The sequence below is a fragment of the Balaenoptera musculus genome, chromosome 16, assembly GCF_009873245.2.
Source record: "Balaenoptera musculus isolate JJ_BM4_2016_0621 chromosome 16, mBalMus1.pri.v3, whole genome shotgun sequence".
Classification (NCBI taxonomy): Eukaryota; Metazoa; Chordata; class Mammalia; order Artiodactyla; family Balaenopteridae; genus Balaenoptera; species Balaenoptera musculus.
The window spans coordinates 48681101-48703551 of NC_045800.1; the positions used below are offsets into that span (position 1 = coordinate 48681101).

The 22451-nt window shown below is 45.4% G+C and overlaps 1 protein-coding gene across 3 annotated transcripts in view; it reads left to right on the plus strand.

The window, feature by feature from the left end:
- ARHGAP22 (Rho GTPase activating protein 22) overlaps nt 1–22451 on the plus strand; it is a 163157-nt gene that overhangs the window by 12717 nt on the left and 127989 nt on the right. For all 3 annotated transcript variants that reach the window (XM_036829727.1, XM_036829729.1, XM_036829730.1), the window contains exon 2: nt 13428–13627. In XM_036829727.1, the coding sequence (XP_036685622.1) occupies nt 13428–13627 (200 nt within the window). The remainder of the gene's footprint in view (nt 1–13427; nt 13628–22451) is intronic.

The window sequence follows — 22451 nt, forward strand, 5'->3', positions numbered from 1 at the left end:
GGAGTCTTTGGCCAAGGGCTGTGGGGCGAGGGAGGGATGTAAATTTCTGGGCACTTCCAGTTCTCCCAGTGCCTACTCAGAATGGCTCCAATAACCCAAGGACAGACTTCAAAACGGGCCAGCAGCCCTGAAAAACCACCCGGGGTAAGCTGTTGGAAGTAAGGGGGCATAAAGACAGGAAAAAGGAATCAAGGGAATTTGGGCAGAGCTCTGACGTGTTCCACTGTGTAAGGTATCTTTTTTTTTTTTTTTTTTTTTTTTTTTTTTTTTTTTTTTTATAAATTTATTTATTTATTTATTATATTTAGCTGTGTTGGGTCTTTGTTTCTGTGCGAGGGCTTTCTCTAGTTGCGGCAAGCGGGGGCCACTCTTCATCGCGGTGCGCGGGCCTCTCACTGTCGCGGCCTCTCTTATTGCAGAGCACAGGCTCCAGACGCGCAGGCTCAGTAGTTGTGGCTCACGAGCTTAGTTGCTCCGCGGCATGTGGGATCTTCCCAGACCAGGGCTCGAACCTGTGTCCCCTGCGTTGGCAGGCAGATTCTCAACCACTGCGCCACCAGGGAAGCCCTGTAAGGTATCTTTAATGTGTTCTCAGCCATTTCCAAGATGCAGCAGCTGCCAGGTATTCTCGTTGAAACACTGGGGGAGTGAATGACCTGCACACCCTTACTGAGCCCCTCCTTATGCGAGATGGGGTGGAGCAGACAGGCTGGAGTAGACCCAGGCCCAGTGGAGGGGCTCACCTACAGAGAGGGGGCCCCCGACCTGATCCCATAGAAGGTCCACAGGTGGGCCTGGGCCATGCTCTCATGAAGCGTCATCTGTTCAGCCTGGAAGCTCCGAGTAGGCAGAGGCTAGGCATTTCTTTGTGTTGTGGTCCACAGCCCAGCGCAGTGCTTGTTGCAGATAAATCTGCATAAACATTTATCAAACTTGTGATATTTTAATTGCTATTTTAGATCTCCTGAGGGGATTTAGCTCCATTCCAAAAGAGCTCTCTCTTTTAAAGTTTTTATTTTAATTTATGTAAGCAATGCATGCATTCCTTCCTGTATAAAACCACAATACTACAGCCCCGTCCTCCCCTTCATGACCAAAATCACCGTTACAGGTGTGACATGTCCCTTCTATGCAAATGCATGTACCCACTGAATATACCTTGCGAATATACCTTTTGTTTAAGGGGTTGTGTTTTTCTTCCCTTTTTATGTAGTTTTATAATTTGTGTATTTTTCTGCTATTTGCTCTCTTCCACCGCTATAATAGAACTTAAGTAAATATTAAGCAGAAAAGGGGAGATGGAAAGGTTGGGGATACATCTTCTTAAGGATGGTCAGGAAGTCCTCACTGAGAAAATGGCATTTGAATAAAGAACAAAGGGGCTGAGAGGAAGCCCTATGGGGCCAGGGATGGCAGGTGCAGAGCCGGGAGGCCGGTGCATGGCTGGCCTGTTTGAGGAACAGCAGAGGCCAGTGTGGCCAAGAGCAGGGAAATGCAAGGAGGTCCGAGAGGCCACATGGCCAGGTCCCAAGGACCCTTGTAGGCTGTAGTGATGGCTCCTACTTTTACTCTGAGTGAGAGGGGGAGTCCTGCAGGGTTTTCATAGGGAAGTAACATGATCTAACTCCCATCTTTTTTTTTTTTCACACACACACACTGTATTTTATTTTTACAAGAGATAAATAGACTGACACCAAGCATTTGTACATGGATGACCACAACAAAAGCAACAATGATTGCAATTACCAAACATGAAACACACTCATACTATTGACATTCAGTCCAGTAATCCTCCACTGTAACAGCTCGTTTACTTTGCAGTGAAAATTGATTTGTATATTCTTTGCCTCTGAGTCCTTGTGGGATTTTTTTTATTTTAATTCAGACAGAAAGTCACAAAAATTATACTCATCCTCATCAGTTCACTCAGTCCCATGTAATTAATTTTTTTTTATCTTGATCTTTTGTTAGCACTTTTATGAGTTCATCAGTTTTTCATTAGAGTTCTGAAAATGCTTATTCATTCAGTTCAGCAGTACAGTCAGTTACCAGAAACCTGTACTTGTCAGAGTCTTTTCCATGAATTTCTTGAAGATGAAACCCTTTTATAGGAACATATTTGCAAAAGCATCAGAGTACACCCAGAACTGTCTGTAAATGACAAAAGACTTAAAAATGACCACAGTTAAAGATTTGATGAAAGTTCATAATAATGCAGTTGACAAGAAAATTAGTTATTTCTAAGATATACATTTTAAAGTAATAACTAGGATTATGACTTATAACATTATGCAGAACATATAAGATTTTTAGAAATTTCATGTAATGTCTAAGACATTTATATTAACATATTTCCATACAAATAACCCAATGAAAGTTTAGTATTAGTTGTTTTGTTTGTTTGTTTTTTTATACTGCAGTTTCTTATTAGGCATCAATTTTACACACATCAGTGTATACATGTCAATCCCAATCGCCCAATTCAGCACACCACCATCCCCACCCCACCGCAGTTTTCCCCCCTTGGTGTCCATATGTCCGTTCTCTACATCTGTGTCTCAACTTCTGCCCTGCAAACCAGCTCATCTGTACCATTTTTCTAGGTTCCACATACATGCGTTAATATACGATATTTGTTTTTCTCTTTCTGACTTACTTCACTCTCTATGACAGTCTCTAGATCCATCCACGTCTCAACAAATGACTCAATTTCGTTCCTTTTTATGGCTGAGTAATATTCCATTGTATATATGTACCACATCTTCTTTATCCATTTGTCTGTTGATGGGCATTTAGGTTGCTTCCATGACCTGGCTATTGTAAATAGTGCTGCAATGAACATTCGGGTGCATGTGTCTTTTTGAATTACGGTTTTCTCTGGGTATATGCCCAGTAGTGAGATTGCTGGGTCATATGGTAATTCTATTTTTAGTTTTTTAAGGAACCTCCATATTGTTCTCCATAGTGGCTGTATCAATTTACATTCCCACCAACAGTGCAAGAGGGTTCCCTTTTCTCCACACCCTCTCCAGCATTTGTTGTTTGTAGATTTTCTGATGATGCCCATTCTAACTGGTGTGAGGTGATACCTCATTGTAGTTTTGATTTGCATTTCTCTAATAATTAGTGATGTTGAGCACCTTTTCATGTGCTTCGTGGCCGTCTGTATGTCTTCTTTGGAGAAATGTCTATTTAGGTCTTCTGCCCATTTTTGGATTGGGGTGTTTGTTTCTTTGATATTGAGCTGAATGAGCTGTTTATATATTTTGGAGATTAATCCTTTGTCCGTTGATTCATTTGCAAATATTTTCTCCCATTCTGAGGGTTGTCTTTTTGTCTTGTTTATGGTTTCCTTTGCTGTGCAAAAGCTTTGAAGTTTCATTAGGTCCCATTTGTTTATTTTTGTTTTTATTTCCATTACTCTAGGAGGTGGATCAAAAAAGATCTTGCTGTGATTTATGTCAAAGAGTGTTCTTCCTATGTTTTCCTCTAAGAGTTTTATAGTGTCCAGTCTTACATTTAGGTCTCTAATCCATTCACCTCTATTATTCAACATAGTTCTGGAAGTCCTAGCCACGGCAATCAGAGAAGAAAAAGAAATAAAAGGAATACAAATTGGAAAAGAAGAAGTAAAACTGTCACTGTTTGTGGATGACATGATACTATACATAGAGAATCCTAAAACTGCCACCAGAAAACTGCTAGAGCTAATTAATGAATATGGTAAAGTTGCAGGATATAAAATTAATGCACAGAAATCTCTTGCATTCCTATACACTAATGATGAAAAATCTGAAAGAGAAATTAAGGAAATACTCCCATTTACCATTGCAACAAAAAGAATAAAATACCTAGGAATAAACCTACCTAGGGAGACAAAAGACTTGTATGCAGAAAACTATAAGACACTGATGAAAGAAATTAAAGATGATACCAACAGATGGAGAGATATACCATGTTCTTGGATTGGAAGAATCAACATTGTGAAAATGACTCTACTACCCAAAGCAATCTACAGATTCAATGCAATCCCTATCAAATTACCAATGGCATTTTTTACAGAGCTAGAACAAATCATCTTAAAATTTGTATGGAGACACAAAAGACCCCGAATAGCCAAAGCAGTCTTGAGGGAAAAAAATGGAGCTGGAGGAATCAGACTCCCTGACTTCAGACTCTACTACAAAGCTACAGTAATCAAGACAATATGGTACTGGCACAAAAACAGAAATATAGATCAATGGAACAAGATAGAAAGCCCAGAGATAAACCCACGCACCTATGGCCAACTAATCTATGACAAAGGAGGCAAGGATATACAATGGAGAAAAGACAGTCTCTTCAATAAGTGGTGCTGGGAAAACTGGACAGCTACATGTAAAAGAATGAAATTAGAATACTCCCTAACACCATACACAAAACTCCCATCTTTAAAAACTGTCTCTGGCTGCCCTGTTAAGAAACTGCAGTGGGGTATGGCAGATGGCAGACTGGAGAAGAGGCTGTAGCAGTAACTCAAGTGAGAAATGATGGTGGCTGGGAATAGGCATGTCTGATAGTGTTTCCATTGACTGAGATGGGGGAAACCATGAGAGGAGTAGGTTTGGGGGTGGGGAAAGACCAGGAGTTGAGCTTTGCCATGAGATGCTGGAGGTGGATGGTGTGATGGATGCCTGGGTCTGGGGTTCAGGGCTGAGCTCTGCACAGGTGCCTTCCACACACTGATGGTGTTTTAACCCATGAGATGGAAGGAGATCACCGAGACAGTGAGTGTGGACAGAAATGGAGTCCAAGGACTAGCCCCCGGTGCTGGACTTTAAGAGGTGGGGATGATGAGGAGACTGAGAGTGGTAGCCAGTGAAGAAGGGGAAAGGCAGGAGAGAGTGGTCTTGGAAACCAAGGGTAGAAATGGTCACGGAGGCAGGAAGGACCAACTGAGGTCAAGTGGTGTAAGGGGAAGGAATGGATGGGCTGACTTGACCTTGGATTAAGCAACGTGAGGGTCATTGGTGGCCTTGATAAGAGCAGTTTTGGTGGTACAGAGGTAGGGGAAGGCTAACTGGGTGGGATCAAAAGAGAACAGGAAGCAGTTAGGGATGATAAAAAAATTCTGGAGATGAATGGTGGTGATGGTTACTTAACAATGTGAATGTACTTAAAGCCACAGTGAACTGTACACTTAAAAATGGTTAAAATGGTCAACTTTATGTTAAGTGTATTTTACTACAATAAAAAAAGAGAATAGGAGAGGAATTGGAAAGAGTGAAGACACCTCTTCTGAGGTGTTTGTTGAAGAGGGGAGCTAACCGTGTTCGCTCATATACATTCATCTCATTCCTTTTAACTTCTGCCGTGCATCCTATAATGTGAATATAGCACAGTTTATTTGGCTATTTTCCTATTGTTGGGCATTTGGGTTTTTCCATTTTTAGGGATCACTCAGAGTGCTCCAAGGGCATCCTTGTGTGTGACTACCTAGGCACTTGTGGTTCTTTCTGCAGGAAAGAGGTAAGAAACGGAATTTGCTGGGTTATAGAGTGGGCATGTTTTCAATTTTAATAAACACAGCCCAATTGCCTTCTATAAAGTAGCTTACAATAACTCACAACACATGATGTTACTGAATTTTAAAAATTTACCTGCCTAAAGGGTACACAGTGCTGCATCATATAATAGCTATAATTTGTACTTCCCCCTGATTACTACTGAAATCCAGCATCACTACACATCTTTATTGGCTGTTTGTATTTCCTCTTCTGTACATTCACTTCTTTAATTTCTTCAACTCTGACAAACAAAAGATTTACACTTCCCAATCAGAAGAAAAAGAAATAAAAGGAATCTAAATTGGAAAAGAAGAAGTAAAACTGTCACTGTTTGCAGATGACATGATACTACACATAGAGAATCCTAAAGATTCTATCAGAAAACTACTAGAGCTAATCAATGAATTTGGTAGAGTAGCAGGATACAAAATTAATGCACAGAAATCTCTTGCATTCCTATACACTAATGATGAAAAATCTGAAAGAGAAATTAAGGAAACATTCCCATATACCGTTGCAACAAAAAGAATAAAATAGCTAGGAATAAACCTACCTAAGGAGACAAAAGACCTGTATGCAGAAAACTATGACACTGATGAAAGAAATTAAAGATGATAAAAACAGATGGAGAGATATACTATGTTCTTGGATTGGAAGAATCAACATTGTGAAAATGACTATACTACCCAAAGCAATCTGCAGATTCAATACAATCCCTATCAAACTACCAATGGCATTTTTCACAGAACTAGAACAAAAAATTTCACAATTTGTATAGAGACACAAAGGACCCTGAATAGCCAAAGCAATCTTGAGAAAGAAAAACGGAGCTGGAGGAATCAGGCTCCCGGACTTCAGACAATACTACAAAGCTACAGTAATCAAGACAATATGGTACTGGCACAAAAACAGAAATATAGATCAATGGAACAGGATAGAAAGCCCAGAGATAAACCTACACACATATGGTCACCTTAATCTTGATAAAGGAGGCAAGAGTATACAATGGAGAAAAGACAGCCTTTTCAATAAGTGGTGCTGGGAAAACTGGACAGCTACATGTAAAAGAATGAAATTAGAACACTTCCTAACACGATACACAAAAATAAACTCAAAATGGATTAAAGACCTAAATGTAAGGCCAGACACTATAAAACTCTTAGAGGAAAACATAGGCAGAACACTCTATGACATAACTCACAGCAAGATCCTTTTTGACCCACCTCCTAGAGAAATGTAAATAAAAACAAAAATAAACAAATGGGACCTAATGAAACTTAAAAGCTTGTGCACAGCAAAGGAAACCATAAACAAGACAAAAAGACAACCCTCAGAATGGGAGAAAATATTTGCAAATGAAGCAACTGACAAAGGATTAATCTCCAAAATATACAAGCAGCTCATTTAGCTCAATATGAAAAAAAAACAAGCAAACAACCCAATCAAAAAATGGGCAGAAGACCTAAACAGACATTTCTCCAAAGAAGATATACAGATTGCCAACAAACACATGAAAAGATGCTCAACATCACTAATCATTAGAGAAATGCAAATCAAAACTACAATGAGGTATCACCTCACACTGGTCAGAACGGCCATCATCAAAAAAATCTACAAACAATAAATGCTGGAGAGGGTGTGGAGAAAAGGGAACCCTCTTGCACTGTTGGTGGGAATGTAAATTGATACAGCCACTATGGAGAACAGTATGGAGGTTCCTTAAAAAACTAAAAGTAGAACTACCATATGACCCAGCAATCCCACCACTGGGCATATACCCTGAGAAAACCATAATTCAAAAAGAGTCATGTACCACAATGTTCATTGCAGTACTATTTACAATAGCCAGGACATGGAAGCAACCTAAGTGTCCATCGACAGATGAATGGATAAAGAAGATGTGGCACATATATACAATGGAATATTACTCAGCCATAAAAGAGACACAATTATAATTACAAAAGCAAAAAAAAAAAAAAAAGAAACGCAATTGAGTCATTTGTAGTGAGTGGATGGACCTAGAGTCTGTCATACAGAGTGAAGTAAGTCAGAAAGAGAAAAACAAATACTGTATGCTAACACATATATATGGAATCTAAAAAAAAAAAAAAAGGTTCTGATGAACCTAGGGGCAGGACAGGAATAAAGACACAGACATAGAGAATGGACTTGAGGACACGGCGAGGAGGAAGGGTAAGCTGGGATGAAGTGAGAGAGTAGCATTGACATATATACACTACCGAATGTAAACTAGATAGCTAGTGGGAAGCAGCTGCGTAGCACAGGGAGATCAGTTCCGTGCTTTGTGACCACCTAGAGGGGTGGGATAAGGAGGGTGGGCGGGAGACGCAAGAGGGAGGGGATATGGGGATATACGTATGCATATAGCTGATTCACTTTGTTATACAGCAGAAACTAACACAACATTGTAAAGCAATTATACTCCAACAAAGATGTTAAAAAAATTTTTTTTACACTTCCTTGATAGGAAAAGGGCATGGGAGTTCCCTGGCAGTCCAGTGGTTAGGACTGGGCGCTCTCACTGTTGTGGCCTGGGCTCAATCCCTGGTTGGGGAACTAAGATCCCACAAGCCACACAATAAGGCCAAAAAAAAAAAATATCACGGCTGGCCCTGCACCTTGATGCTGCCTGCATAGCCCTTTGTCCTTCTATGATAATGAATGAACCTTTGGGTCCTTGCATTCCATTTCCTCCACCCAGGGTTCTGACCTCCTGAGTTGGAGTGACTGGTGCTGTCATCCCTGGCAGCCTCTGTCACCTTGCGGACACTTGGGCGCACTCCTGTGCAGGCTGCTTTTCTCCTCCCTTCCTGGCATCTCTGAGCTGAAGCACTTAGGGCCCCGGTCAGTCTCGGTTTTGCTGGGGAAGGATTGTAGCATCCTCGGTGACCAGCACTGACGGGGCTTTGAATCCTGGCTTCGCCACATGACAACATTGCTGTGTAACCTTGAGTGTAACCTTCAGCTTTCTTCCTCTGAGTCTCAGTTCAGAACATCTGAGAACTCAGGATTATTCTGAGGAATAAGTGAAATTACTCATGTCAGCTGCTGGGCTTCCACCCCCGACTCTGGCCCTTGCAGGCACTTAAGCATGTCCGTCCCTTCCATTGCCACCCACCCTACCCTCACCCTGTCCACCCATCGAGTTCCTTCTTTCTCCCATTTTCACCCCTCCTGGGCCAGCATTTCTAGGAAGGCCAGCCCAGTGCTAATGCAATGAGGGCCGAGTCTACCAACACCCAGCGGCTGTTCCAAGCTAATCCCCCATCACCACCCGAGCAGGCCCTGAAGGAGGGAGAATTTGGATTCACAGACAGGCTGTGCCACTTATGCACGGTGCGACCCCGGTGGCTGAAGAACACTTGTTGGAAGGGTTAAATGAGCAATTCATGAAGGTTTTTAGTGCAGTGTCATTCAGCAGATCCTGACTGAGTGCTTCCTATGTGCTGGGCACTGATCTGCAGCACCTCTCTCCTGAGCTGGCTCCCTCCCCCGCGTCCCATATTCCCCGGACACATCCTCTTGGATGTCAGAGAGACTGCAAAATCTAACATGTGCACCATCTTGCTGCCCCTCCTTGACTGCTGGCCTGTCCCCCTCTCCATGCTGTCAGTCATCAGCCCCGCTTCCTAAATGTCCCTCAGGGTGGCCCCTCCTCTCCACCCTCCCAGAGACTCACCCCACCCTGTACCCTCTGTCTCTCCTCCCCTGGCTTGTGCTGTCAGCTTTCCCAGTTTCCCAACAGCCTGGCTTCCGAGTAAGGATCTCAGGCCTCCAGGGCTCCTGGATGAGTCTTCAGGCCCTGGGCTCAGGGTCTGCTCGCTCAGAACTGACTACCTGGACCGAGACCCCAGATTCTGAATTTAGGATTGCTCCAAACAGGTATGCGCTCACATACCTCACAAGCTTGCAAACACACTCACACATATGCATGCACCCACACTCTCAGACATACTTACAAACATACCCTCATTGTACACTCACAATGGCACACACATGTGTGCACACACTCTTGCACACTGCAGCATGCACACACACACACATTCACAAGCACATATGCTTGCAAACACACGCATGCACATGCACACTCACACATGCACATTCTCTTACACACTCATGCACGTACATACTTACATACTAGAAAAAAAACACACACTCATGCACACAGACTTTCCCAGGAGGGAGTTGGGCCCCCTAGCTCTCCATGGCCCTCAGTTTTGGGGAGAGGTAGATACATGCACTGCACAAACAACACTACTATACACCAGACTGTTATTCATACTATTCTAAAGGTGAAATTGAAGTGAAAAGAAAGAGACTAATTTTAGTGGAGTGACTCTTGGAGAGCTACATGGAGGAGGTGCAACGGGACCCAAATGTTGAGTGGAAAGTACGACTTTGACAGTGAAGATGAGCAAAAGGGCATTACACTGGGGAGTTGTCCAGTGTGACTAGACCCCAGGGCAGCGATTATTGGAATCACCTGGGCTGCTTCAAAATCCAGATTCCAGGTCCTTCCCCCGAAAGTTGTGTTTCAACAAACCTGGAGACCAGATCTCCTAAGGTCCCAGGTAGGCGTAATATGCAGGCACCTTCGGCAGCCGTTAGCCCTGGGCGGATGGGGAGGTGCATCGTTAAGCTGGGGTGGCGCTGTCCCATGAACCGATCGTGACTGCCAGGCTGGGGTTGGATTTTACTCCGCACGTAATGGATAAATACCCTAACTACTGTGGAGAAAAGAAGTAAAAGCTGATTATATCTGTGTTTAGAAAGATTTCCTCGGAAGCTGCGTATCTCTTCTGGAGACTCCTACAGAGGGCAGGGAGTAAGAGGAAGGCGTCCAGGCGAGGGATGATAAGAATTCGAATTGATTCAGTAAAACAGAAATGAAAAGAAAGAAGAGTGCAAAGAGAGAATCTTCAGAATTTGGACACTAATTGGCCTTGGGACTTGATGGGGAGGGGTTTGTCAAAATAACTCCAAGCTGTCAAGATTGGCCGGTCCCAGTCACAAGCCCTTGGTGAGGAGGGGGATGGGGAGCAGGTTTGGGAGATGTGAGTAGGCAGCAGGCATTGAATTTGAACACGGGCACAGGCGATCATGAACCATCCCTATGGAGATGTCCCCCATGGAGATGGTTTAACGTGAGCCTGAAGTTTCAGAGAAAGATCTGGGCAGAAATAAAGACGTGGACTCATGATGGAATGGAGGGCAGCTGGGGCAGCCCCGGGCAACAGCAGGGCTTTCGGGGAGAACAGGAGGAACTGAGGCCAGAACGGATTGGGCAGGTGGTAAGAGACGTGGGTGTACCAGGCAGCTGGGCTCTGCAGGGCGGGAGGAAGGAAGAACTTCAGGAAAAGGGTAATCAATGTGCCTGAGAACCAAAGGGTCTCAGAGGCTGAGAATCAGAACCAGACTGTCGGATTTCATCAGAGCAGTTTCCAGGAGAGGACAAAATCTCCAGATGCAAGGGGTTGGCAGCGACTGGGGTTGGCAGTCGCTGGGGGGTGAGGAAGGAGAGACTTGGGGTTGGAAGGGGTTGGCAAGGGGTTGGCAGCGACTGGGGGGTGAGGAAGGAGAGACTGGGAGTGTGGTCCATCCTCTCAAGAGATGCTTGTCAGTGCGAATAGGTGACCGCATCAACCCGGCACACTCGTTGATCTGAGCCAAGAGGTAGCAAATGCGACTCCTGTTCCTTCCTTGCAAATCGGAGTGCCCCCTCCCCTGAGGTGGGCCCAAATTCTGGTCATCCTTCAAGGCTCAGCCTAGGCGCTCCTCCTCTGGGTGGCTCTGCAGATGTCTACAGTGGAAAGGTGCACCTTCATTTAAGTGTCTGCAGCCTTTGCCTGTCCACGTGGCCTGTCGCTCTTCCATCTCTGTGTGGCTCTTCTTTATGTTATTTCTCCTGCCAGCCTTGGGGCTCTGGGGGAACACCAACCACTTGGGGTTCTGCCCCATACCTGGGGGAGCTCCGCAGACTTGGAAGGCATGGATGAATGAATGAGTAAATGAATGATTGTGCTTGTGGGCTGAAGAACTTGACTTTGAGGAGGGCAAAGAGCACCCTCCTCCTCCCCAGGTCGCAGGCCTGCTCCTGGGCCAGAAACTCCAGAAACTCCCCTTAGTTCTGGAGCCTTAGAAAGTCAGAGCTGTTTGAGTTGAAATCTTGGCTTAAATGTTTACAGAACTGGAATATTTACATGGCTTGATTCAAGGAAATGCTGAAGACAGGAACAGTGGTTATTAATAAATCATAACAACAACGATTTTCCTTTCAAGATGCTCTATGGGCCTTATAAGTAATATCTGTGTGATTGATCGGCTGGGGGACAACCCGGGCTGGCTGGGCAGCCTAAGTGGCATCTGCAGGAAGCGCCTCCCTGGTGAACTGAGGGGAGCAGGGGCTGGCCTCTCCTCTCCTCCACTGGAGCCCTGCTTCTGCCAAGGACAGGTGATTCTGTAAATCAACTATACTTCAATTTAAAATAAAAGAGTAAGCCAAAGTAGCCCGTGATGTTTGACAACCATGTCTTACATCCATTACCTGCCTGGTGTGGTGATGAGAGCCACAAGTGCAGAACTAGATAAGACATCATGTCCTCCCATCCCTACCCCTCAGTCTAGAGGGGCAGAAAGGCAACCACGCAGATTAATAAATACCAGCCATGGACCACATGTCCTGGTGGAGGAGGGAATGACTATCTAGAAGAGATCAGAAGGAAGGTGCTGTGGAGTTGGATCTTGAAGGATAAATAGGAGCTCACCATGCAGCCAAGCCAGGGATCGAGTAGGAAAGGGATGGAAGAAACAACTGTGGCTTGCAGGGACCATGCGTTCCGATCATAAGTTAGGATCCGTGGTCTAAGAATTGTAAGTGTGATTACGTTTGGACTCAGAGTTGTTCCTCCAAAGTCCAGGATGGCCCCTCCTAGTGACCACTGCAGCAGTATCCTTGATACTGGCCAGAGAGAGGAGAGAAGCTTTCCCCAGGACAGAGGGGAGAGCGAGGGGAAGGGGTAGGGGAGGCATGGGAGGGGCAAGAACTCAATCACCGTGAAGGGCAGTACCAACCCTGGCAGAGCGCTGCTCAGTGGTCTCTGCGGGGCAGGAGTGCTCAAGGCACTCGGTGGCTCTAGGTCGGAGGGGCGGCCCCTTCACCCTGCCGGGGAGCCGTCAGCAAGTCACAGCAAGCACCTGCAGCAGAGGCCCTGCGGTGCAGGCCCAGCTGCCAGGATGATCCCAGGGAAGCAGCAAGGTGGTTTGCCAGGTGGGATGGGGCTTCTGGGCAATGGTGCTGAGATCTGATGCCGCCAGGGGAGAGGTGCCACGCAGGTACCAGGGAGGGAGTCTGCTGGGGCCAGCTCCCTTGGGGCCTGAGTGACAGGAACCCTGCTAGAATGTGAGCTCTAGCAGGATCCAGATGTTTATGTTTCTTATTTTACTGCTTTTTCCCCAGCACCTATAACAGTGATTGGCACATAGTAGGTACTAATAAATAGTTGCTGAATGAATGAATGAGTCATTGAACAAATGGAAAGCTGGATGGATGGATGGGTGCATGGAGGCATGGATGGATGAACAAACCTGGGGAAAGGCAGAATCTTGGATCCCAGAGACATAGCAGAAACTAATCAGGCAGGCTGTGCACTCCCCCAGGTGGATGATCTTGGGCTGTGGTGTTGAGGGGTTCCAACCCATGCCCCTTTGAACCCAAGGGGGAGATAGGCCAAGCATGATCATGCCCTGCTGGCCGAAGCTCCCATACTCTGGTCACCGGGCAGCTGGGATGCCAGGGTGGGGCAAGGACTGACCACTGGCCTGCCATCCTTCGTGCTCACTGTGTGTGTGCTTGGCTTCCAGCCCGCTCCAAAAGCCTGGTGATGGGGGAGCAGAGCCGGAGCCCTGGGCAGACACCCTGCCCCCGCAGGCTGGGCCCCGTCCTGAAGGCGGGCTGGCTGAAGAAGCAGAGGAGCATCATGAAGAACTGGCAGCAACGCTGGTTCGTGCTGCGTGGGGATCAGCTCTTCTACTACAAGGACAAAGATGAGAGCAAGCCCCAGGTGAGGAGCGTGCGTCCTGTTTCCAGCGGGCATCACAACGGGGCTCCAGGTGGGGGAGGCGGGGGCGGGCGTGTTTAACTACGTCCAGGAGAGGGGAGAAAGCAGAGAGTGACCCTCCCATCAGCACCTCCACCCCTCAAGCGCCAAGCCCCTGACTCCACTCAGCATGACATTTCACTGGGATTTCCAAAGTGAGCTTTATCCCCTGCCACCACGTTCCCGGTATCACACCTTGTTTTACTGTGACACATCCACAGCTTCAGTAATGGAAATGTTTCCTTATATTGTTGATAGAGAACATCCCTCCATGGCTTAAAAAAACAACTCTTCCTCATGTCCTTTTCAGCCTCTTAGTGCTTCCAAGGAGGACACAGGTGCACACATTCCATTGCTTCCGTTATGCAGGGAAACGGGCACCCAGACACATCTAATGTCGTACTGAATTCTGGCTCGTGGTGAAACCCCTGTGTCAGAGGCCTCTGCCTGTCAGGGGAGGCTTCTGTTTTCCACCAGCCCTGTAAGCTCCACCTCAGGTGCTTAACACGTCTGCCTTTCTACCCAGTTCCACTAAGTTCACTCACTCAGAGCAGTCGGTGGCCTCATGCGCCACGGTGCGGCCTGGTCACAGCTGCCCTGTGCAGACATCATGACCGAGTGCTCTGCATGCTGCCGGCCAGGGTGGCTGGGCTTGCGGAGCTTGGGCAAGCTAACCCTTGTTATGGGATTCAGACAGAGAGAGGATGTCTGGGAGCTGCCCTTGCTTCTCTTGGGGAAAATGGGGAAGGGAACTTGAAGGACTTCTTCCGAAGGTGGCGCCTAGTCATTCATCCAAGTTGGAAAGAAAAGGGAGATCCCCTTGTTCGGGGTCAAGGGTCACAGAGCTTTGCAGGGCCGTAGCCTGTGCACATCCAGCAGTTCCACGGTGTGCTCAGGGGCCTGGAGGGCGGGGAGGGGGCTCTGTGATGGGCAAGGTGGAAGGAGGTACCTGGGCACAGCACGGTATCACGTCATCAACACAGCGAGAAAATGACCCTGTCACTCCTCTCCCAAATTTTCTGAGTATGAAGAAGGAATTGTCCTATCTTTAACACTTCTCCAATACTTGGGACCCTCCCTTAAAGACATGGGACTCTGGGGGTGGGAAGGAGCAGGCCTCATCTCAGAGAACTCAGTGGCACTAGTCACCAGCTGCAACTTAATAACTTTCTGTCTTCACTGTATTTATTCTAGTGGTTAACTTTTGTTTATGGAAAGCCATACTGGTTTCCATTCGCGAGAGTCATAGCATGTTTTCCTTTCTAAAATATATCTAAGTTAAAAACAAAAAGTGTTGCACAGCAGTGTGAGTGTACTTAATGCTACTGAACTGTACACTTAAAAATCATTAAAATGGAAAATTACATGTTACGTACATGTTAACACACACACAAACAAGTGAGACTGCTTAAGGAAAAGTTTTACACCAATAACAGTAGAGATGAGAGGTGAGGATGACAAAAATCATGAAGGTGGATCTAAGCTAAAGTTTAGGGAACTCTGATCTTGTCCAGCCTCCCAGGCTTTATAAGGAAGGAAAAGAACTCCCAGAGAGGTGGAGTGGAACAAACAAGAACTTTGAATTTGATCTGAATTAGGTCAGTCATGCTAGCTGAATAACTTGGTATAAGTCACTTAATTTTTTTTTTTACTTTCAGTTTCATCATTGCTAAAATGGAGACATTATTACCTACCTCACAGAGATGCCCTAAGAATTAGATTGTAGAACATATATGCAACGGAGTACAAATCCTAGCACCTGGGATACTTAAGTCTGGGTACCCTCATGCTCCCTCAGCCCTGCCTTTGCCTTGCTCCTTGTCTCCCCAGCTCTGCCCCTCAGCTTGCTCCCCAGATCAGGAACCATACTTCTGGCTTGCCCACCGCCATTTTCCTTCTGGCTTCTGCGTTTTGTGTTGAAGACCAGCCTTGGCCCTTCAGTGGCATCTTGGCTTTCCTGGCTGTCCTATTGGTGACATGTCACTCTGATGATGGTGACCAAAGTTGCCAGAGTCCCTAGCACCTCAGAGCCCTGCCTATGGCCCCTACTGTCATCCCCCTCCTGGCCCAGGCTACAGCACCATCTCCTGGGAGAAATGCATTATGACGTTGGGTGAACCCAGTGGTCTAAAGTAACACACTGAGGTCACCAGGCTACGTGTGGACCCCTGCCCCAGGCTTCCCCACATCTTCTTCACGGTGAGCCTCAGGTGGCCCTCACCTGTCACTGCAGCTCCAGAAGGAACCTCCATCCCCCAGATTTCCCAGACTGGACATTCTTCTCCCTCACCTGCCACCTTCTCCAGACCTTCAATGGCTTCTGGTGGAAATAGCTAATTGAATGGAAGTAATGACATCCCCAGTCACCAGCCTGGACAAAGGAGGAGCCCTGGGGCCCGACCCAAGCTAAACCAGCGCAGTTGTCACCAGGGAGCCATTGGATCCCTGAAAGGAGCCAGCATCTCCAACAGATGCCAGCATCATGCCCCAGGGCTCCTCTTTTGGCCTCTCTGGGTCTCACTGACCCTGCCAGATCCTCATGGGGGATTATTCTTTTTTCCATAATCCCCCCTCCCCAACAAAGCCTGACTGCTCTTGCAGCCCTGTTGCTCAGGTTCCCAATCTCAAGGAGACTCTTGGTCAAATTTGACTCATTTATCTTTATAGTATGATCTCAAACCTACATGCCTGCTGGCAGAATAACCCTCAGATTTCCATTTAATTGCATGAACTACATGTAATGGACTAATTCTCAATATCTGGTTCCTGGAAAAATGGGCCCTGCTCACTGTTTACAGTGATAGAAGCGCCCAGGCAGTGAGCTCCCTCCTAACAGATGGCCTGTCATCTGTCCAGCAGATGTAATTGTGGAGAGGAGGGATGTCCAGCTACCCTTGATGCTGCCCAGAGCACATACACGTGATAAGGATCACTCCCAGGCCACATTCTTGTTCTCTCTCCAAAGCCCTAGCTCTTCCTTTCTCCCCTTCTCACTGGCAGGAAGGTCAGCAGAGGACATAGAGCACAGAGATGGGGAAAATTCAAGATGGCGGAAGAATTGGCTCAGATGGAAACTCAGATAGAAAGACTAGGCAAAGGTGCTTTAAAACAGAACCTGAAAGTGTGGCCCTGTCCCTCCAGCTTTTCCCAACACATGTCCCTAATAGTTTCCAGCAGACAGATCCTACAGTTTTACTAATAAAAGATTCCAGGTTTTTTCCTCTTAAATAGTTTTAGCTTCTGCGAAATGTTTCTTGCACCATGAAAACTCCTGCCACATTCTTTCTTGATCAGCCTGGTCTGTTTCCACTGTTTGAGGATTCACTTTAAGTCTAGTTATCCCACTCCTTCACTGTGGGTTTCTTGGCTTTGAATAGAAATGGAATAGAATAGAAATGGAAAGTACAACTTCCAAAACATGAGATGGAAAGAATGTAACAAATTAAATGCGATCATTTCAACAAATGGGCAGAAAATGGAGGGGAGGAAAAAACAAAAGTAAAAGGTAAATAGAAAACAAAAAAGTAAATAAATAAGATAGCAAGGAATAGGAAGAAACCTTTCAGTTGTCATAATAAATGTGAATAGGTCAGATTCATCTGTCTCTTAAAAGACAGAAAGTGGAAGTCTGGCTTAAAAAAGAGAAAGTAATAAAGAAAAAGGTTGAAAAACAAAACAATGGGAAAAACGGAAGCCAGCAAATGCAAGCAAAAAGAAAACAGATTTAGGAATATCAAAATCAAATAGAATAGAATTCAAGGTGATAGGAACAAAAGGGAACAAAGAGAAACATTTCATTATAATATAAATAACAACCTACTGAGAAAATAGAGCAGCTGTGAACTTTTATGTTCTTAATGACATAGCTTTGAAGGATACTTAAACAAAGAAAAAGAATTCTCATTGTTCTCCATTTTTTAAAAAATGAAATTATAGAGACACATTCACTGACAATAGTGCAAAAGAAAAAAAAGACTTAGAGATTAAGAACAAAATGACAGTGAGTGAGGGCATATATGCAAGAGAGAGAGAAATCTATACACGTGGAAATAAAACACACACGTACTTCATAACACCTCCTAAGTTAATAAGAAAATCAAAACTTAAATTCAAACTTCTAGTCAAGGATGACAGAGTTAAAAACCCCAAAATTCCAATAAAGAGCACTAAAGGTGTGCTTGTGAAGGTCTGGACACACCTAGATGGAGAGGGCAGGAGGGAGACAGCCGCATTCTGGATGCTGGACAGCAGGTGGGTGGGAGGTAGCTGATCAGCCGACCCCAGAGAGCTAAATTCCAAGCCAGCACCACAGAGAGCACAAAAATCTGTCGGGTTTGCAAATCCCCTCACCGCCCAGCAAAGACTCAGACATTAGCAGGACCAGTTATCTCTGGAAATGAGGGCAAAAGAAGAGCTTCAGACAGGAGTTCTGATTGAAAGTCAGTGTAAAAAGCAGTTAAGAGGGTTCCCTTTTCACCACACCCTTTCCAGCATTTATTGTTTGTAGATTTTTTGATAATGGCCATTCTGACTGACGTGAGATGATACCTCATTGTAGTTTTGATTTGCATTTCTCTAATAATTGGTGATGTTGAGCATCTTTTCATGTGCCTCTTGGCCATCTGTATGTCTTCCTTGGTGAAATGTCTATTTAAGTGGTCCACCCATTTTTTAACTGGATTGTTTGTTTTTTGATATTGAGCTCCATGAGTTGTTTGTATATTTTGGAGATTAATCCTTTGTCTGTTGTGTCATTTGCAGATATTTTCTCCCATTCTAAGGGTTGTCTTTTTCTCTTGTTTATGGTTTCCTTTGCTGTGCAAAAGCTTTTAAGTTTAATTAAGTCCCTTATGCTAACGCATATATATGGAATCTAAAAAAAAAAAAAATGGTACTGATGTACATAGTTGCAGGGCAGGAATAAAGAGGTAGACATAGAAAATGGACTTGAGGACATGGGGTGGGAGGGCGAAGCTGCGGCAAAGTGAGAGTAACATCGACATATATACACTACTGAATGTAAAATAGTTGGCTGGTGGGAAGCAGCAGCATAGCACAGGGAGATCAGCTTCGTGCTTTGCGGTGACCTAGAGGAGTGGGATTGGGAGGATGGGAGGGAGGCTCAAGAGGGAGGGTGTATGGGGACATGTGTATGCATTTGGCTGATTCACTTTGTTGTGCAACAGAAACTAACACAGTACTATGAAGCAATTATACTCCAATAAAGATCTATTAAAAAAAAAAGCAGTTAGGTCCCAGATCTCCCGAACCACCTTGTGCAAAGCTGTGACTGCCCTCCCTCATTAGGGCATAACACTTGGAAGGAAGCTGAGGATGCTGGCCCCCTCATTGGCGGGGGGGTGGGGGGTACCACACTAGAACAGGAGGCTTAGAGGGAGGTGGGCATGCATATCAGTTACTTAGCCCTCCCAGTCTTTATCCCACACTTGGCCACCAGATCCCAGCGGTCAGGAATAGCCCTCAGGAAGGAAATGAAGAATTTTCACTGGAGAATCTGACAGGCCAAGAAGAAAAACACAAAATATACTGACAGGAGGGGTCCCCGATGAAACAGGCCAGGCAGATCTCTCTCTCTGTAAACATTCACCGCCCGCCCCCATACAATTTCCAATCAGCTGCTTAGAGAACTGTAACTAGTGGGAGTAAAGAACTGTGGGTCACTAGAAGGTGACTAGAAGGTGACTAGAAGGTGACTGGAAGGTGACTGGAAGGTGACTAGAAGGTCACTAGAAGGTGACTAGAAGGTCACTGGAAGGTGACTGGAAGGTGACTGGAAGGTGACTAGAAGGTGACTAGAAGGTCACTAGAAGGTGACTAGAAGATGACTGGAAGGTGACTAGAAGGTGACTGGAAGGTCACTAGAAGGTCACTAGAAGGTCACTAGAAGGTCACTAGAAGGTGACTAGAAGAATTCACCCAAAGTGAATTCTTTCACTTAAGGAAAGAATTGTATATGAAGGCCAGACAAACACAGGAAAGGGGGGAAAAAACAACTTGGAGGCAATAAAAACTGCAGGGGGGAGAAAGCTTTTATATAAAACTGTCTTTAACATCCTCAGAGAGAGACTATAAAATGGACAGTCAGAGCACAAACCGGCTCCCAGAATTCAGAAATAAAATACCAGAAACAAAAACTCAAATGGGGCTTCCCTGGTGGTGCAGTGGTTAAGAATCCGCCTGCCAATGCAGGGGACGCAGGTACAAGCCCTGGTCCAGGAAGATCCCACATGCCGCGGAGCAACTAAGCCCATGCAGCACAACTACTGAGCCTGCGCTCTAGAGCCCGTGAGCCACAACTACTGAGCCTGCGTGCTACAACTACTGAAGCCTGGGCGCCTAGAGCCTGTGCTCCACAACAAAGACAAGTCACTGCAATGAGAAGCCCGCTCACTGCAACAAAGAGTAGCCCCTGCTCGCTGCAACTAGAGAAAGCCCGCGCACAGCAGTGAATACCCAACACAGCCAAAAATAAATAAACAAATACATAAATAAATTTATTAAAAAAAAAAAAACTCAAATGAAGGGTTGGATGAAGAACTTAATCTCCCGGAAAGAGGAACAACAGAGAGGAAAAGAGGAGAGACAACTCAGCGTCTGAGAAGAAGTTCTAGAAAGAGAGATGAAAGTCATCCTTAGAAAAAATATTCAGTTAAATTAAATTTGCTAGGATGGGAGTATAAACAGTGAATGCTGACTGATATAACCAAAGTTACTGTGGAGGTTCAGGAAGTCACATAGGGAGGAGCGGCGGGGAGGGCAGTTAAATAAAGCAAAATCTCAAACTGCCATGCTGGGAATTCCATAGATAATGCCTAAAATTTTAAATCAAGACATGGTAATGTAAGCATCTTATTTAGAAATAAACATAAGAAAAGAAAAAAAAACCTCACCTAAAAGAGCTGAAAGTGGTGACTAAGATTTGGGCAATGGTAGAAGAGGAAGAAATTGCTGCCTTATAACAAGCCTTGTAGAGCTATTTGATTCTCTAAACTGTGTTTAGATATAACTTTCACTAAAAAAAAAGTGAAATAAAGCTAAAATAGTTTAATTTTGGGATTTTCAGAATATAGCTACTACAAATCAAAGCTATAGGGTAAGGCTTTGGGGAGAAAATGGAGAATGAGGTGATGATCAAAAAACTTGAGATTTATCTGTATTACAGTTGGCCCTTCATATCCGTGGGCTCCACAGCCATGAATTCAACTGGGCTTAAAACTATTCAGAAAAAAAAAAAAAATTTCCAGAAAGTTCCAAAAAGCAATACTTGAATTTGCTGTACACCGGCAACTATTTTACATAGCATTGACATTGTATTAGGTATTATAAGTAATCTAGAGATGCTTTAAAGTATATGGGAAGATATGCTTAGGTTATATGCAATTACAAGCATTTTATATAAGGGACTTGGGAATCCGAGGTTTTGGGTAACTTCATGGGGGAGCAATATAGGAACCCTTCCCCGCCAGTACTGAGGGGTGATTGTCTTTTCATTTCTCACAATGAGACTATATTTATTTATGTCCATATTTTAAAATATCTTAAGTTAAACAAGGAAAGAAAAACTAAAAGCAGAAAAGGAAGGCAACAGGGACACAGCCCTAGAGAGTTCTCTTCAGGTAACCAGAAAGGGGAGCAGACAAAGGGCTCCCTCTTCCAGACAGAGCCGCCAAGCCCAGCTGGTCTCTGCAGAGCTGGCCTTGGTACGCTGGAGGTGCTCAGAAATTGTGTAACTTCGTGTGTGGAGGTGGGCGATTTCAGGCAGCTCATGCCCAGGGCGGAGCTCAGGGCCTCTGAAGCAGAAGTGTGAGGGTCATCGTGTTGTCAGGAACCCAGACTGCACACGTGGTACCAGAAGCTGGATGTGGACGGCTCGGGTGCCACACTCAGAAGCTGGGTCCTGGCAGCACTGGGGGGGCTGTGAGGTTTGGGAGCTCAGACTTAGCCTTCTGCACTCCGAGAGGAAAGTCATCCACGGCAGCACAGGCAGGGAATGTCAGGGTGCCAGGCTGGAGGCAGAAAGACCATCCAAATGGGGCTGTTGTCCTGACAGCCGGTGTGGCCTAGAAGACCGCCAGGTGCTGGAACAAGGGGCTGGGGAGCCTTGACAGCAGCAGGGGACAAAGTGTGGGAGCTGACGCCTGCATCCCTGGGTGGCAGAGTCTCAAATCTACGCCCATATGGCCGATGCAGCTGTAGGTTCTAGCAGAGGCGATTTAAAAATCACTTTGAGAGCAGGCTGGGTTTTGTTTTGTTTTGTTTTCCAGGAGCGTAAGTAATGGGAGTGGGAGAGAAGATTGATTTAAAATTTGATTTAATTTAGAGTAAAAGGTTGGAATTGGGAGGAGGAGAGACAAGATGGATGGGAAAGCAGATGCACTTCTAGGAGAGAACATTAATATGGGGCAGTCAGAAACCAGCAGTCTTTAAGAAAGAGGAAACCTCAGGGTAGGAAAGAGAGGACATCTGACTCCAGAACTTGAAGGTCACAGGGAATGTTCCAGCAGGCCGCCAATCACCCCTTTCCTCCTTCCTTTGTTTACCAAGTGAATGTCAAAGACAAAAACGGTGCTGTCATGAGCTGGCTCCTTGGGTCCTGGTTCCTGAGGAAGGTGCCTGGGTTGTCTCCATGTTCCGGATGAGGGAATTTGGGGGCTGGCATCAGGCCTAGGTTAGTGGGTGTGTTACCATAGCGCCTGAAGTCTTTGCTTAACGTCTGCCCATGGAACCTCACAGCTTTGGCTAGTAAGACTCTACCCACCAGGGCCCT